This window comes from Talpa europaea, assembly GCF_964194135.1.
Source record: "Talpa europaea genome assembly, chromosome: 5".
NCBI lineage: Eukaryota > Metazoa > Chordata > Mammalia > Eulipotyphla > Talpidae > Talpa > Talpa europaea.
This window is the reverse complement of record NC_140071.1, coordinates 51,705,476-51,723,971: the sequence shown is the minus strand read 5'-3', so window position 1 is coordinate 51,723,971 and position 18,496 is coordinate 51,705,476. Positions and strand designations below refer to the sequence as shown.

The 18,496-nt window shown below is 35.7% G+C and overlaps 1 protein-coding gene across 1 annotated transcript in view; it reads left to right on the top strand.

The window, feature by feature from the left end:
• The window catches only part of BDP1 (BDP1 general transcription factor IIIB subunit), a gene marked incomplete at both ends in the record, with an annotated part of 75,124 nt that overhangs the window by 9,538 nt on the left and 47,090 nt on the right, over positions 1 to 18,496 (top strand). The window contains 10 exons of the mRNA XM_084232943.1: positions 1,045 to 1,178; positions 2,571 to 2,665; positions 4,782 to 4,836; positions 7,596 to 7,736; positions 8,124 to 8,423; positions 9,049 to 9,196; positions 14,274 to 14,429; positions 14,893 to 15,052; positions 15,814 to 15,905; positions 17,243 to 17,438. Coding sequence (XP_084089069.1) covers positions 1,045 to 1,178; positions 2,571 to 2,665; positions 4,782 to 4,836; positions 7,596 to 7,736; positions 8,124 to 8,423; positions 9,049 to 9,196; positions 14,274 to 14,429; positions 14,893 to 15,052; positions 15,814 to 15,905; positions 17,243 to 17,438 — 1,477 coding nt within the window. The remainder of the gene's footprint in view (positions 1 to 1,044; positions 1,179 to 2,570; positions 2,666 to 4,781; positions 4,837 to 7,595; positions 7,737 to 8,123; positions 8,424 to 9,048; positions 9,197 to 14,273; positions 14,430 to 14,892; positions 15,053 to 15,813; positions 15,906 to 17,242; positions 17,439 to 18,496) is intronic.

Below are 18,496 nucleotides of genomic sequence, written 5' to 3'. Positions count from 1 at the left end.
CAAAATACACTGCTGAGGGGAGCAGCGGGCGCAGCAGGAGAGGTCTGCGCGCCATGTGGGACTCTCACTGGTGGCCGGGGATCGAACCGGCGCTGCAGAGGCTGCGGGCAGCTTCGCAGCCCAGCGCTCAACCGCTGCGCCACCAAGGGAGGCCCCCAACGTATATTTTTAAAAAGAAATAGGAAATAAATTAGTAGTAAATAAATTTTGAAAAGTGATGGAAAATTTTCTTACTTTAATTAAAAAATCACCTTATGCATTTAAATTTTATTATAATAAAACAAGTACTATTAATAGTATTGCATGTTGTTTTCCTTTAATTTGTGATGATGATTTACTGGTCATTAAATAGTTAAAATCATATTTACTTTGTGTTCATGAATGCTAAACATTTCTTACTGATACATATTTTATTTATTTATTTATTTTTTTATAGAGGCATGTTTTATTTGTTTGTTTGTTTATACATACAGTCAGAAGCGCGGGAGAGTGAGAGAATTCACCAGAGCCAGAGCGGGAAGCAGAGCAGGCAGAGGGACCTAAGTACACTGCTGAGGGGAGCAGCGGGTGGCAGGAGAGGTCTGCGTGCCATGAGGGACCCTCCTCCGGTAGCCGGGGAGTAGCCGGGGATCGAACCGGTGCCGCAGAGGCCACGGACAGCTTCGCAACCCAGCGCTCAACCGCTGCGCCACCGGGGAGGCCCTCTTACTGATACATATTAAATATGGGAAACATGCAGAACTCAATAAGGCAGTTTTTTAGGTGACCCAGATTTTATAAATTTTTATATTGAGATTTTATAAATTTCAATATTGCTGCTTAGAATTCTAAAAATAAGTTGACATTTATTTTATCCCTTAGCAATCACATTTTAAGTTAAAATTGGCAGATTCTTTCAAAGTATGCATACTTCTAATAATTATTATTGTACTTTTGAAGTGATAGCCATGGCAGATTTCAAAATGTAATTGTTTGGATTTCATTTGCTATTTGTTTCATTACTTGTTTTTAGTGTGGATCTGTTTGAAAATGTGTTTCTTTCAGTTTAACTGTAGAAGTTTTAAGAACAAAAGGCCCTTGTGTTGTTGAGGAGAATGACCCCATATTTGAGCGTGGCTCTACAACTACATATTCCAGCTTTAGGAAAAACTATTACTCTAAACCATGGTCAAATAAAGGTAACTCATTTTATTTATTTATTTATTTGAGTTTATTACTTTATTTTTTTTAAGACATATTTATTTATGCGTAGAAAAACTGGGTATAGGCCAAAGTGGGGTGAAACAGAGTGGGGAACAGATCAAGTGGATTACTGAAATACACTGCTGAGGGAAGCAGCAGGTAAGACAGGAGAGGTCTGCTGTGCCCTATGTCAGGGATCGATCTTGGGCTGCAGTGGTGATAGCACTGAGACTTAACCTCTAGGCCACTAGGGAGATCCAATACTATATTTCTGAAGATTTTATTTATTTTTTACATATTACTTAGCATATCCTTGTTTCTTACACAGTGTAACATTACACTGGCTATTACTGACAGTTTTCTTTAGGCCACTTTGAATGAGACCAGTTAGGTAGGATGTCTTTTTAAAAAAAATTTCAACTGGGTCTTCCCCAGTAGTGCAGAGGTTAAAGTGTCAGCACTATCAAGCTATTGCCAGCCACTTCTGCATGAGTTGATCGCAACCAGGGAGCTAACCCACATGGAGATCCCTGGCCAGGGAGCTGTCTCTCTGTTCTGCTCCCCACTCTGTCTCTGATGAATCCCCCCACCCCTACACCTCTGGCCTAGATCAGGAAAAAAAGCCAAACCTGGGATTCCTGAAGGCCCTATTTTGTGCTGCACCCAGATTTGTATGCATAAATAAATAAATTCTTTAAAAAAAATTTCAACTGCTTTAATAAGAACATGTCCATCTTATCCCACATTTCTGTATACAAATTTAAAGGAGCTATTTTTTGATACATGAGGTTCTTTGCAATAAAATTGAAATACAACTATGTGTATGTACAACTATGTACATCTGATCATAGACATATCTTTATACTAGCGCTTTTTTTTTTTTAAAGATGTATTTATTTATGCATACAAGAACTAGGGTGTAAGTCGGGGAAGGGGGAAGTGAGAGGATTTATGGGGGGGGCAGAACAGGTAGATATACTGAAATATGCTACTGAGGGGACCAGCGGGAGAGACAAGAGAGGTCTTCTGCGCCATGTGGGTTTGCTCCCTGGCTAGGGATCAAACTTGTGCTGTAGTGGCTGGCAGTAGCTTGGTAACAGTCTTTAACCCCTGCGCCACCAGGGAGGCCCTAAACTAGCATTTTTACTTGACTTTAATTAAAAAAACTATTAAGTACTGCCATTTATTTTCTATTTTTTTTGCATTTTAAAAGGACAGGTTTATTTGGTGAAGGAGAAAGGGAAAAAAGAGATATATATATAGTCATAGGTGGGCAGGGAGGAGAGCTTTGCTGTATTTAAATCACAATATATACTTACTTAAGATTTTTTTGTTTTAATTATTGAGGAGATTAATTTTCAGTAATTCTAAATCTTTTGTTTTTACAGAAACCGATATGTTCTTTTTAGCCATCAGCATGGTAGGAACTGACTTTTCTATGATTGGACAACTTTTTCCTCATAGAGCAAGAATAGAAATTAAGGTAAAATAGACCCATTTCATTTATGGTGTTGTTTTTTTGTTTTGTTTTTTGTTTTTAGCATAAAGAGTCTTCTGTCTTGTAAGGGAATAGGAAAAAAAGTAATTTTTCATATTTGGCCACATGTTTACCACTTTTGATACATTTCATTCGTTGTAGGTCTCAACAGCAGATCTGCCATGAAAGATTCTCTGTTTTTTCATTTCTCTGGATGTATTATTTGCCCTTGTTTTATTTTAATTTTTTAAAAAACATTTATTTATTTATGCATATAAGAACTGGGGTGTAGGCCAGAGGTGCGGTTGTGAGAGGATTCACCAGAGACAGAGTGGGGAGCAGAACAGGCAGTCCTACTGAAATATACTGCTGAGGGAAGCAGCGGGCAAGGCAGGAGATGTCTGCTGTGCCATCTGGGTCATCTCCCTGGCCAGGGATTGAACTCATGCTGCAGTGGCTGCAGATTGCTTCATAGTGCTGACGCTTAACCCCTTGTGCCACCAGGGAGGCCCCAAATGAATATTCTTTGCTGGTTTCACAGTTTCTTTCTTTCAGTATTTAACAGTGCTATAGTACTGTCCACTGGCTTCCAGTGTTTCTGATGAAAAATCCGGCATAATTCATATCATTCTTCCCTTGTATATGATAAATTATTTTTCTTTGGCTGTTTTCAAGGGTTTTTTCTTTACCTTTGGTGTTCTGATTTTCCAAGGTATAGGGGCGTGTGTGTGTGTGTGTGTGTGTGTGTGTGTGTGTAGTGCTTTAGATTTGCTGAGCTTGTTAGCTCTGTGGGTTATTCCAATTGTTTTGGGGGAATTTTAAATCATTTCTTTTAATATTTTTTTTCACTTTGTTCTCACCTTCTGGAATTCCACTTGTTTGTTACTCTGTTATATTGCACTGTAGGTCACCAAAATTCTGTCCATTTTTTTCCCCATTTTTTTTTTTTTCACTTCAGTTTGGTTAGTTTCTTTTACCATGTTTACAAATTCACTGACCTTTTGCTATCTTCAATCTGGTGTTAAGCCCATTTATTGAAAGTTTTCATAATTTTATAATTTTTTTATTTCTGTAACTTCTTCTTGGTTTATTTTTCTTAGTTTCCATTTCTCTGTGCTTTGATTTCCATAGTTATTCAGTTCAATTTTTCCTTTAAATCCTTGTACATATTTATAACAAGTAATTTAATTTTCTTGTTTGCTAATTTGAACATCTGGGTTATCCTAGGATCTGTTTCTGTTGACTTTGTTTTTCTTTCTTTGACTGTGTCACGTTTTCCTATCTTTTCTCTTGTGTGTGTTGTGTGTGTTTTTAAATTACGCACTTGGATAATGTATTTCGTAGTATCTGGATTATCTGGATTATGGTTGTCTTTTTCTCCTTTGAAGAGTGTTTAGTTTTTTTTTTTTTAAGATTGATTGATTGATTGATTGATTGATTTATATAAGCACTGGGTACAGTCAGAAGTGTGGGAGGGTGAGAGAGTTCACCAGAGCCAGAGTGGGGAGCAGAGCAGGCAGAAGGACTGAAGTACACTGCTGAGGGGAACAGGGGGCAGCAGGAGAGGTCTGGGCGCCGTGTGGGACCCTCCTCTGAGGACCTTCCTCCGGTGGCCGGGTTGTAGCCGGGGATCGAACCAGCGCCGCAGATTCTGCAGGCAGCTTCGCAACCCAGTGCTCAACTGCTGCGTCACCGGGGAGGCCCGAAATGATGTTTTAATATAAAGACATTTCTAAAGATAAACTTGACCTGTTTCAAATTTTTTTGCTTAGTTTTTTCTTTATAGTCTCCCCTGCGGGCAATTAAGAACATGTTGGCATAATATGTGAGAAGGGTAACTGGATACAAATATATTAGTTTTTAAGGAGTTGGTTAATTGACTATAGGTTTGATTTCTTTCCTTGCTGATTTATGCTGTAGATCATAAAGATCAGGAAGCTCCATATAAATCTTCCAAACCTATTAAAAAAACTCACCCAAAAAACCTAAACATTGCTTTTTGATAAAGACAGATTTATTTATTGTATTTTAAGATTTTCATTTTAATGCTTTTGTTTTAAACATACTTTTCACTTATTTAAATATGGGAGAAAATTATAAATTTTTATTGTTTTGTTAACAGAATAAATTTAAACGTGAAGAGAAAACAAATGGATGGAGAATAGATAAAGCATTTCGTAAGTAATATGACCTCTTTTATGATGTCATTCAAAGTAATAAAAAATGATTAGTCTATCTTTGATTCTAGTGTGCTTTAGATTTGTTTCTATTTGTTTTGTTTCTGTGTTATCAAAGGAAAATTAAGACTGAGAAATATTCTATTTAGCATTGCAGTCCTGGCAGTTGATTCAGATATATGCAAGGGATTAGCTAAAACATCAGGAAGCAAATAAGCAGATTTCTGAGTTCAGGAGGTTCCAGAGGGACTGAACATAACATTTGTTTGTGTTCTTTATTTTGAGAGAACGCTATTCAAGAACTAACAAGGAGCTCATTGTCTTTGAAAGTTCACATACTATAAATGATTCCTTCCAATGGTCAGTCATTCAGTAAACGATGCTGCTCACCTGCTGTTTGCAAGTCACTGTTGTACTGAGCATTAAGGATATAATGGTGAAAAGGGCAAATGATAATCTTGCTTTTAGAACTTTAAGTCTGATTAAGAAGGGGAAGAGAAAATTTCAGATAGTGATTGATTTCTCAGAAGAAAAAAGGAATTAGTGGTTAGATGTTTAGATTGAGTGGTCTGAAAGGTCTGTCTAAAGAGCAGATTTGGAGGGATAATGAATACCTTTGAACTTCTAACTAATAACCTGGTTAAAATAATATTTTTTCTTTTAAGTTCAGAGAAAGACTTCAAGGGAGCTGTAGAGGATGACAATTAAATATACTGCTTAAAGCATTCCTGTATTCTTTGTTTGCAGGATAATTTATCAGTGTTTTATGATTAATATCTTCAATGTTTATTTGCTATAGTTCTAATCGTCATGAAAACTCTAAAAGGGAGACAGATTATGTAGCATGTACGTTTTATGAGTAGAACGTTAAGGTCAATTAAACCCAATTTTGTATTGGGTCCTCAGGAAACCACTCCAGGAATGACTCCTGGAAGATCTGGAATCTTGTGGTCCTCTGCTTTCTCTATTACAGAAAACTCATCCTGAAAGTCTTCATTAGAATTAACACATTACGTTCAGAAAAGAATCCATAAATCCATAAGCAATTTATATGAGGGTATGCAGTCATTGTTAAAATCATTATTATAGATACCTTTAACATTTACTGATTTTTGTAATGGAAAATTAGAAAAAAAATTAAAACCTACATGGTGTTTTTTAGCACTTACATTTTGAATCCCATTGAGAACTTTGGAATGTTTTAGTGCTTTGTTGTTGTGGAAGGTCAGAACAGATAAAATCTAGAACAAAATAGGGCCTTCAGGAATCTTAGGTTTGGCCTGTTTTCCCGAAGCTATTTATTTATTTATTATTTTTTTCCCCGAAGCTATTTATAAAAAGACTTACCTTAAAAAAAAAAAAAAGATTTATTTATTTATTTATACAAGCACTGGGTACAGTCAGAAGCACAGGAGGGTGAGAGAATTCACCAGAGCTAGAGCAGGGAACAGAACAGGCAGACTGATGAAACACACTGCTGAGGGGAGCAGCAGGTGCGCCATGTGGAACCCTTGCCGGCGGCGGTGGCCGGGGATCGAACTGGTGCTGCAGAGGCTGCGCAGCCCAGTGCTCAGCTGCTGAGCCACCAGGGGAGGCCCAAAAGGCTTATACCTTTTTATCTGGCACATCTTATAAGACCATCTTAGAATCACCTTGTAATCAAACTAATCTTGGGCTTATGTTTAAGAACACATTTCCTATATTCGCTGTATTTTCAGATATAGAACTTAGGCTAGGATTTGACTCTGTGATACAGTTATTGTTGATCTGTTCAGGTATTGCTCTGTTGATCCAGTGCCACTGATGGCTATTTAGTGAGAATGGTATTCATCATTATTCACCTACTTCTTTCTTGGCTGATAGTCAGAAGAGTGGCATATATAGTGAAAGGGTTGTGATAAAGAGAGGGTGTATGTTGGTGGGTAGGCTTTTGGTGATTTCTCAGTAATATTAACCTTTTAAAGAAGTTGATTTATAATTTACACAGTATAGTTTTTAATTTTGACTATTAAGAAAGATATACCTGTATAACCACCACCCAAAAGGAGATGTAGAACATTTTCTTCACTCCTGAAAGATACTTTGTTTTCCATTCAGTCTCTGCTGCTATCTGACCCAGGGCACCTGCTGTTTTCATATAAATCATCGATGAGCTTAGCTTTTTCTAGAAGTCTTCGTTATGAAATCATATAGTATGTCCTCTTCCGTGTCTTGCTTCTTGAGCATATTTTTGAGAGTTACCTTTGTAATTGCTTGTATCAGTAGTTCCTTGTTTTCTTCTTTTTTTTTTTAAAGATTTTATTTATTTATTTATACAAACACTGGGTACAGTCAGAAGTGCGGGAGGGTGAGAGAATTCACCAGGCCAGAGCGGGGAACAGAACAGGCAGACTGACGAACACATTGCTGAGGGGAGCAGCGGGAACTGCAGAAGAGGTCTGTGTGCCATGTGGGACCCTCATTGGCAGCCGGGGATCAAACCAGCGCTGCAAAGGCTGCGGGCAGCTTCGCAGCCCAGCGCTCAACCGCTGTACCACCAGGGGAGGCCCCTTGTTTTCTTCTTTTTAAAGAAAGGTTTTTTTTAATTGCTAAGTGGTGGTCTATTGTATGATTGTATTACAGTAACTAGAGCTGCTTATCTGTTCTTCTACTTATGATATGCCAACCCATTTACTTTTGATGTTATGATACGTAAAAAATTAAAAACTTGAAAACTTTTAATTAAAAACTTGAAGATTCTTTTTCTTTTTTTTAAACAGAGGAAAAGCGTCCTTTTGACTTCGATTTTTTTGCTCATTTGCTTCAGAAAGTTCTTGCTGAAGAAGAGAAACGAAAACAAAAGTCCATTAAAAATCAGAATGTTTTAAAGAAATCCTCTAAACCACGGAAAAATGTAAAAGGTATTTGTTTTAAAACAAACTATGTTGTTTTACTTCATGATATAACTGGAATATTGTCTCAAGTATTTGAGTATTTTTGTGAAGTTCAATAGTTGAGATCATCAGGATATTCAATAGTAGGGAATTGAGTTTACTCATACTGTTTTCCTTTGGGGCTGGACCAATCTACAATATGTTTTGAAGTCTTTTATATTACTGTGTATAAACTACCCCACAGTTTGCTGCATGGATTTTTACAGCATAAATGCATTGTAACTTATTTAGTCATTCTGTACGAGACATTTGAGGTTGTCTTTAAATTTTTGTTCAGAGCTGAGTATTTTTTTCCTCCACCTCTAAAAACTTTCTGTAGTTTTATATATTTTAAACTATTTTTCATATTTTTAGTGAAAAAAATTGCCAGTGAAGGAGTGACTGATGATCCAGATGAATCTATGAGTACTAAAATCTCAGACACAGAAGGCTCTCTGAAGGATGTGCAGACTGTCAATCATTCTGTAGTTGAAGAAGAACAACAGGCTCTGACTTTATCAGAACAGAATTTAGAACAGATTGTATCAGAACCAGATCTAAACCAAAAGAAAAAAAGAAAGAAAAGTCAGGATGAAGCTGGCATACAGGAAGTAAAAAACCTTTCAGGAAGTGCTACTGTTCAGTCAGGCCCTTCTAAAGGAGAAAAACAGAAAAGTAAGTTTTTTACATATTTTATTTATTTATTTACATTTTTAAAGGGCAGGTTTATTAGAAAAAGGAAAAAAAGAGAGGTACCTCATAGACACAGGTGGGGAGGAAAGCTGCTCTGACATATTTGAATAGCCCTAACATCATTTGAGAAGACATGCATAGTGATCTGGTACATAACTTGAATACGTCCTTTTTAGATAATCACAATTAACAGTGCTTATTAATTGGTTCTGTATTCATGGTACTGTGTTAAATCCTTTTATTTTTAATTTAAAATTAATGTTGGAAACAAAAAATTAATGTTGGAAACAAAACCCCAAAGTGAAATGGGGAGATTTGTAACTAAGATTTATTACCTTCTGTGTACTCCCATTAACAATTAGAAGTTACATTTATATAGTAAAATGTATATTGCCTGTGTTTGTTGTACAGCTTTTTAGCTGTTAATTGATTGAATTTTTTATTAATGCTCTAAAAAATATCTTCAATGACTTGCATGTAGGAACTTGAATGTTGAGTAGATAAACAATTTGTGGGAAAAGACAGTGTTACATGTAAATTCCTTTGTGCTTTAAAATCTGTTTTTATCACTTTTTTTTTTAGAATAACTTGCATTTTGTATTTATAGATAAATGTCATTCTTTAAAGCCTGAGATAGATGAAGGTGAAGGCAATAAGGAACAGATGCTTTCCTGCACTCAGAATATAGATGACGTTGTGGGTTTTTCCTGTGATGAAAAAGTTGAGAAAAGAATTGATCCTATTCTTTCATCAAGGTATTTCCTATATCTGTACAGACTTTGTCTGTATCTTCTACCAGAGGAGTGTAAAATCTTCACTTGTAATTTTGAATTTGCCTATTCCTTTTTTTGGTTCTGTTTGTATTTGCTTCTTGTATTTTGGAACTCCTATTGCATGCATTCATATCTAGGACTGTTATATCTTCTTGGTGAAAGGACCCTTTTTCATTTGTGTGATATCATTCTGGTGTTTTGTTATTTTTGTTTTTGTGCTTGCTTTGCTGCTACAGCTTTCTTGTAGTTAGTATTTGCATGGGTTCATAATGTTCTATAAAAATTTCTCTTTATCTTTAGTTTTCAGCAGTTTGAATGTGATATATCCTGGTGTCAGAATTTTATGTTTTTGTTTTAATTGTGCTAAAAATACATAACCATACCTCTACCCTCCGAACACATTTTTTCAGTGTACAGTGTTACTAACTGTAATCACAATGTTGTATAACAGATCTCTGGAACTTCTCATCTTGCATGACTGGAGTTCTGTATCCATTGAATTGACCCACAAGCTCAAACAACCATCATTTTACTTTATGTTTATATGAGTTTGATTACCATACATGTCTCATATAAGTTGACAAATGCAGTATTTGTCCTCTATCACAAATATATATGTTGTAGCATACATCAGGATTTTCTTTTTTATAGCTGAATAATACTCAATTGCATGTATATGTCACACTTTAATACATTCCATTCATCTATAGGGCCTCCCTGGTGGCGCAGCGGTTGAGCACTGGGTTGCGAAGCTACCCGCAGCTTCTGTGGCGCCGGTTCGATCCCCGGCTGCTCCCCGGCCACCGGAGGAGGGTCCCACATGGCACGCAGACCTCTCCTGCCGCCCGCTGCTCCCCTCAGCAGTGTACTTCGGTCCCTCTGCCTGCTCTGCTCCCCGCTCTGGCTCTGGTGAATTCTCTCACCCTCCCGTGCTTCTGACTGTACCCAGTGCATGTATAAACAAAAAAAAAACCAAACAAACAAATAAATAAAACATGCCTCTATTTAAAAAAAAAAAAAATTCCATTCATCTATAAATGGACAATTAGGTTATTTCCGTCTCTTGGCTATTGTGAATAAATAATAAACATGAGATAAGTGTGGAAGTGCAAATATCTCTTTGAGGTTCTGTTTCCAGTTCTTCTGGATAAATACCCAGAATAGGGATTGCTGGGCCATATGATAGTTTTATATTTTTAATTTTTTGAGTAACCACCATACTGGTTTCCCTTTCCACCAATAGTGCAGAAGTTTCAATTTCTCTGTGTTTTTGCCAACACTTCTTATTTTCTGTTTGCTTATAATGGCCATCCTAACAGTTGTGAGATGGTACCTCATTGTGGTTTTGATTTGCATTTTGCCAATAATTAGTGACATTGAACATCCTTATATGTACCTGTAGGCCATTTGTCTGTCTTTGGTGAAATGTCTATTCAAGTTCTTTTCCCTTTTCCCATTTTTAATTGGGTTATTTGGTTTTATTTGCTGTTGAGTTTTAGGAGTTCTTTTTACATTTTGGATATTAAGCCCTTACCTGATATATCCTTTGCAAATATTTCCCTCTCTTTCATAGATTGTCTTGTAGCTCTGTGATGATTTCTTATGCTATGTATAAAGTTTTTATTTTGAAGTAGTCTGAGTCTGTTTTGGCTTTTGTGGCTCTGCTTTTGGTCTCATGGCCAAGAAATTATTGCCAACACCATTGTTATAAAGATTCCCCCCTATGGTTGTAGATTTTATTAATTTTTGTGTGTGGTTAAGATAAAGGTGCAGTTTTTTTTTTTTTTTTTAGCATTCATATATCATATGTTGAAAGAGACTCTGTTGATAAAACTATTCTTTCCCTATTATGTAGTTTTGGCACCTTATCAAAGATCATTTGTGCGTATGTGTGAGTTTATTTCTGGGCTCTCTGTTCTGTTCACTGGCTTGTGTATCTGCTGAAAATTTTGATAAACTCATGTAGAAATCTTTCAAGTGTGTATATATGATAACTTATATGATGCAAAAGGTTAAGTTGTTTGAGACTGAGTTACATGCCTTTGGTTCTTTGGCTAGGTGACAGACACCTACATTGTTCAGAGATACAACTATTTTTATAAGCTATATAAAAAACAATACTGACTTTTGTCTAATTTAGAGATTGAAAAAACCTCTAAGGATTGTTCAAATCCTAACTGGTATAACATTGAGCTGATTCTAAAATTATTTTGTACATAAGAGCAAAGCATCATGTATTTTAAGACACTATTGAAAAACATCAACTCTGGAGAGGAAATGTCTAAGACTCATTCTAAAACTAATGTAATTAAAGCAGTGTGATATAGGGATAGACAGTTTGACCCAGCAGAACTGAATATAGAGTCTAAAAAGAGTGTATAAGAAATTTGATATATGGCGGAGGTGGAATTAGAAATTACGGGGCTTCCCTGATGGTGCTTCCCTGATGGTGTAAAAGCACAGCACTGTGAAGCTATCCACAGCCTTTGCAGCACAGAGTTCAATCCCTGGCTTCCCAGGTAGCTATCCACATGGTGCAGCAGACCTCTCCTGTCTTGCCCCCTGCTTCCCTCAGCAGTATATTTCAATCAGTCTGCCTGTTCTGCTCCCCATTCTGTCTCTGGTGAATCCTCTCACCCTCCCTGCACCTCTGGTCTGTACCCCAGTTCTTGTATGCATAAATAAATCTTTGAAAAAAAATGAAATTAGTGAAGACGAACTGTTCAGTAGATGGCATTGAGATAAGAACAAGTTATTAGAACCCAGTTTCATCCTGTATACTTACTCCTGATGGATTAAAGAATACATGTATAAAGCAGATCCGTAAAAATTTAGAGAAAAATAATGTTAGTGCTGTTAAAGGTATCTTAAGGCATAAAGAGCACAAATTAACAATAGATAAGATTTGACTGCAATAAAATCAAATACCTTTTTTGACAAAGGTTTCATAAAGAAAGTGAAAAGATTTGTAAGTTTTATGTGCAACATCTAACCAAAAGAATTTATAAAGAGATCTTACGGGTTTATTTGGGAAAAGACAAACACCTATTAGAAAAAAAATGAGCAAAATTAAAGCATAGCTAAATGTGCATATGTGTTAAAACTAAGTGCTAGTTAGTACATAGTCATCATTTATATTATTGTTGACATATTATATAATATAGCAATCCCTCTTTTCATAGTTCAGTTTCAGCTGCAACTTGTGTATGTTGGAAATGTGACCATGACTTAAATGATTTTTGATTAACCCAGTACTATAGAAAGGGAAGACTGCCTACATAAAATTTCAAATGAAAGATAATTCCTGAATATTACCATGATTTTTACAACTACATTTGTTTTGTGAACCCCACATAATTAAGTTTTTCATTTTGTGACATCCTGAGCAATATCCCATCCTATTCATTTGTGAGTACTATTTCTCCAAAGGTAGTTATTTTGTGTGTGTGTGTGTGTGTGTGTGTGTTTTGAGATAACATTGGTTTACAGAACTGTATATGATTTAGGGGTATAGGTTCATACCTCTTTTTTAATTATGTAACTACACCATACCCATCACCAAAGCACCCATAATCCCATAGTCCATTGGGCTCCCTCTCTGCTGTGGTACCCCACCAACCCCCTCTGGTAACCTAAATTCTGTTGTCAGATTTGTAGGGTTTGTTTTGGTTTAGTTTTGTTTGTTCCTTTGTTTTGTTTATTTATAGGTAACATTGGCTTACATTTTTGTTGGTAATTTGGAAGTATGGGATCCCCCTGAGTGAAATCATCCAGTATTTGTCTTTCTCCTCTGACTTACTTTGCTTAGCATAATCTCCACCAGTTCCATCCACGCTGTCATGGATGAAATGAGTTCATCTTTTTAATAGCTGCATAGTATTCGTGTGTGTGTGTGTGTGTGTGTGTGTGTGTACCAAATCTTTATCCTCTTATCTGTTGTTCACCGCTTTGGTTGTTTCCAGAACACAGCTATTTTAAACAGTGCTGCAGTGAACATAGGAGAGCATATATCTCTTTGAAATAATGTTTTTTCAATTCTTCAGGTATATCTCTAGAGGTGGAATTACTGTAAGTCTATTTTTAATATTTTGAGAAACCTCCATACTGTTTTGCATAGGGCCTGGACCAGTCTACATTCTCACCAATAGTGTTCAAGGCTTCCTTTTTCTCTGCACCCTCACCAACGTTTGTTGTTTCTGATCTTTTTGACATGGGCCATTGTAATGGGTATGATACAGTATCTTGTTTTGGTTTTTGATTTTCACTTTCCTGATGCTAGGTGGTGAAGAGGATTTATGTATTTGTGTTTATTGATGTAACATTAGTTTACAGTTTTGTCTGTGATTTAGAGGTATAAAATATCCCCATTAAGGTGTTACCATACCCACCACCAAAACACCCAACCCTCCACCATAGTCTATTGTGTTCCTGCCCCACTTTGCTCTTTTTCCTCTCTTCCCCCTCTAATGGCCTTAGTTCTGCAGTAAGATTTCTAGTGTTTGTTATTGGTTTGGCTTATTTGACCCATGTTTTGTCTCTCTACATTCCAGCATATAAGTGATGCCATCTAGTACTTGTCTTTCTTCTCCTGACTTATTTTGCTCATCGTAATCCTCTCTAGTTCCATCCATGTTGTTGCAAATGGCAAGAGTTTTTCCTTTTTTTTTTTTTTTTCCAAAGCAGGGTAGTATTCCATTGTGTGTATATACCACATCTTCCTGATTCACTGATCTGTTTTTTGACCACTTAGGTTGTTTCTGTAGCTTCTATATTGTAAATATTGCTGCAGTGAACATAGGAGTGATATATCCCTTTGAATTAGTGTTTCTGTGTTCTTCAGGAGGATACCTAGGAGTAGATGCTCTATCATATGGTGGATCCATTTTCTCATGTGCCTGTTGGCCATTTGTCAAGTTTTTATAATAATGCAGGAAAGATTATAGAAATGCCAAATATCCCTTTATGATTATTCTGTAATATGAAGGATTGTTTTTGAAAGTGTTTGTTTCATGTATTTCTAAAAATCTTCCCCTCATATGTTTTGTTTTTGTTTCTATAGTAATCAACAAGATGCCATGTCAGTCGGAAGTGAGACTTTAGAATCAAGCATTTCAGATTTACCTTCATCAGAAGTTGGAGTTCATGCATTGTGTTTGGTGAATAATGCTGAGATTAATTCTACAGAAGAAAGCAATTTTGACTTAAGTAAGAAATTGTAAGTATTTTACTTGGTAGAATTTGTTTTTCAAACTTTTGATGATTTCATATGATTTAAGAAATGATAATGTTTTTCCTTTAGGAATTAGAAAGTGAGACTTTCAACAATATAGTATGTAATTTACTGTGATCTGAGTGTGATGAAGGCTTTTCACATCATAGTTCATCACAGAAAAATTCTGTTTCATATTTGATGTATAATGATATGAGGTTTAGCAAAGTGAACATCATGATGAAATTTTGAAGCCTTAGTATTTCTAGTTAAACTTTTATTTAGTTTGGGTTATTTTTCATGTCTATTGTGAAAGTAGTAGTTAGTAGTTTTTGATCAATATCAAATGACTTTCAAGGATGATTATATTTTCTACTATACAAATACTGGTTGAATTTAATGTCTTTACTATAAAAGCACCACAAGAATCTTCCTTTGGATGCAGTCTTAAATAATGTTAATTTTTTAGGGAAACTGATCAAATAGAAAATGTTAAGCCAGTGGTGAGAGGACGATTCCAGAGACCCAAACCAAATTTATCAAGGGCAGTTGGGAAGAAATCAGTTCTTTCACAAGGTAAAGCAGATGAAGAGAGCAAGAGTTTACATCCAGAAACTTCAGTCGAAAAGGTATGAGATAATAGACTTTATGGAAATTAAAGTTGTAAAAATTTTCCCTGGGTACTTGGGAATTAAAAATGTTTTATTATTCTTTTGATAATATGATTATGTTGTAATCTTGTAAGATGTTTTTAAATTCTGAAAAATTGGTGAAAAAGCAGATTTATGTAAAAATAAACACAAGAATTATTTGTAATGTAATTATCCAGATGCAACCAATATTTTAGCATATATCTAGCTTTCTCTTACAAAATTAAGTAGAAATGTTAATTCAGTTTTGTAGTCTTCTTTGGTACTTAACATTTCATAAATATTTTTCCAGATAATTAAATAGCTTCAAAATGTGGTTTTTAGTGACTTCATAATATTTGGTCAGTGCGGTATAAATGAATTTATTTTACTGCTCGTTATTGGATATCTTATGTCTTTACAATGTTTGCTAATTTATATAATGTTCCAGTTAACATCCTAATACTTTAATCTTTCTGAATATTTTCTTGGAGTCTTAAAAGTTATATTACTGGGTCAGAGTATGAGCATTTAAGGCTCTCGATTCAAGCTGTTTTAAAGACTTTGCAGAAAGGATATCCAAATTTGTTTGTGTGTTAGTAATGTTGGAGATTTTGTTTTATAATATTTTCTTTTGCATTTAGAATTAAAAAAAGCTCATCTAATTGAAAATACAAAAAAAATTGTCTTAATTTCTGTTTATTACAAAGTTTGAACTTTTCTGTGTTAAGTAGTTTAAATGTAAAAAATTAAATTCATAGGATAACATGGAAAAGGATAAAATGAATACATTTGATATTTCTGGAATGGAGAATGCAGAGAAAGAAAACCCAGAGGCTGAGACTGTATCTAAGTAAGTATTTAGGAAGTAGAATTAAAATAGTATCTCTAGGAATAATTGTAATAACTTATTTTCTACTTGATAATGTCTGAATTTTAATTTCAGCTAGTGTACTTTTTGCTTAACATTGTTGAAATAAATTACGGTATGGATCAATTCAATTAGCAATTTCTCTTTCATGTCTTGTTAGATAAATTAATGAAAAAATACATGTTTCTGGTTAGTTTTATTGATTTCAAGGAGTTTCAAAAGGGAATATTTAACTTGGAAATCTGCAGCGGTTCTTGTTCTAATGTGAATTTGAAGCTATGGATCCTGGGCTGTACAAAAGGGTACCATTTATGCCATATTCTGTATCCTATACCCTGGAAGTATGCATTCGTAATAATATCCTGAGTGGTCAATAGTGTTATATGCTTCTTAGGTGTAGATTTTCCCAATTTTGTAACAAAGATTGGCTTTTTTTTTTTTTTTTAAATAATAAAATTTTATTTTTATATTCCCCCATACAATTGCAAACGCCCCATTCTGACCCCAATCCTTCCCCTCCCGCCCCCCCACCCCCCAAAAAGTGTCTCTGGTTCATAGTTTCAAAGATTGGCTTTTAAAATGCTTTTCTGTAAAGCGATTTCCAGGATTATATCTATGCTTAAGAGTTAAGGTGTAGAAATATGATTATCTTTGAGGATATTCTTGAGGATACTTTTATATTTCTTTTTTTTTTTTTAAGATTTATTTATTCATTCATATAAGAACTGGGATATAGGCCAGAGGTGCAGGAGGTGAAAGGACAGAGTGAGAGCAGAACAGGCAGATTGACTGAAATACACTGATGAGAGGAGCAGCGGGTGTGATAGGAAAGGTCTGCTGCACCATGTGGGTAGCTCCCTGGCCAGCTGCGGATTGAAATCTTGCTGCAGAGGCTGCACTTAGCTTCAGAGCTCTGTGCTTAATCCCTTGTGCCATCAGGGAGGCCCAGAGACTTGTATATATCAAATGATTTACTTATTCCTACCTAGGAGAAGGGACTATTGAAAACAAGCAAGTATATAGATTCAAAATAAATACTGATTTTATTCACTTTTTTTTTGTGTGTGTAGAAGAACTGGAGTCTAGGCCAGAGGTGCAGGGGGTGAGAGGAATCATCAGAGAGAGTGGGGAGCAGAGCAGGTGAATTTACTGAAATACACTGCTCAGGGGAGCAGCAGGCAAGATAGAAGAGGTCTGCTGCACCATATGTAGTTAGCTCCCTGGCTGGGGATTGAACTCAGGCCATGGTGTTGATAGTGCTGAGACTTAACCCCTACGCCACCCGGGAAGCCCTGATTTTATTCCTGTAATTCTTGTAGTTTGAGTGAAAAGACTGGTCTGCAGGCAGATGAACAACCAAAGACTTTAAGACCGGCACGACTAATGAGAGGCCGATTGCAAAGGCCAAAACCAAATATCAGTAAAGCTGCTGAAAGAAAAGAAACTCTTGCATCACAGGAAAAAAATGGGGCTAATGTACAAAAGAATGAAAATGAATCCTGCATTGATAAAGATGTAAGTACTCTGATTCCTCACATTTTTTGTTTTATTGCTAAGCAAGTAGATAAGCCTCTTTTCATCCTTTTTTAAACAACATTATACAATTGTGTACATTGTTCATTTAATCTAAGGCCAAAATCTTATGGCCAGCAGCTTTGCTAATTGGAAAGCTATTTAACTCTTGGCTGGATTTTTGACCATTCATATGATAGGTCATTTGTCTTCACCTTACCTCATATTTGCACTTGTTTTCTTCCATCATTCAGCAGGTATTTGAATTACTTTTTCCTTACTGAAAAGGAAAATTAGCTAGATAATAAATTTTAACATTGACTTAAACAGAATGAAGTGGTAAAAGCTTCTTACTAAAATATGATGCCAAGAATAAAGATCATGAATTTTAGAATAATTGCATGATAACTAGACTTTAAAATGAGGGTAAAAGTTGGCAAAATTTGAGATTTGCTTTTTTTGTTGTTAAAATTCCTAAGGGCTTTCATGTGATTATATTAATCAAAAAGATAGACCCCTGCAGAGTAACTGACAACTGAGGCTGAAGCAGTTACTTGCTTTCTGTTTTGGAGGGAAAAAAATGGGGTCTTTGAAGTAAAAGGTGTAGCATATGAAATTTTCTTTAAAAAAAAAAAATGTTTTATTTATTTATGCATAGAAGAACTGGGGTAGGCCAGAGGTACCAGGGGGTAAGAGGATTCACCAGAAACAGAGTGGGGAACAAAACAGGTAGATTGACTGAAATACACTGCTGAGGGGAGTAGCGGGTGAGACAGGAGAGGTCTGCTGTACCATGTGGGTTAGCTCCCTGGCAGAGATCGAATTCATGTTGCAGTGGCTATTGATAGCTTGATAGTGCTGAGACTTAACCCCTTGCACCACCAGGAAAGCCCGTATGAAATTTTCTAAGAGAACTCAGGGAAAAACATTAAAAAGTATCCATTGCATATCAGTTTATAATTTTTAAGTATTCACCATTTTCCGTGTATTCAAATCGAGAAAATTTTCAGTAAAATCTTTTATAAATGGTTATTTCATAATGAACCCTAAAACTAAAAAAA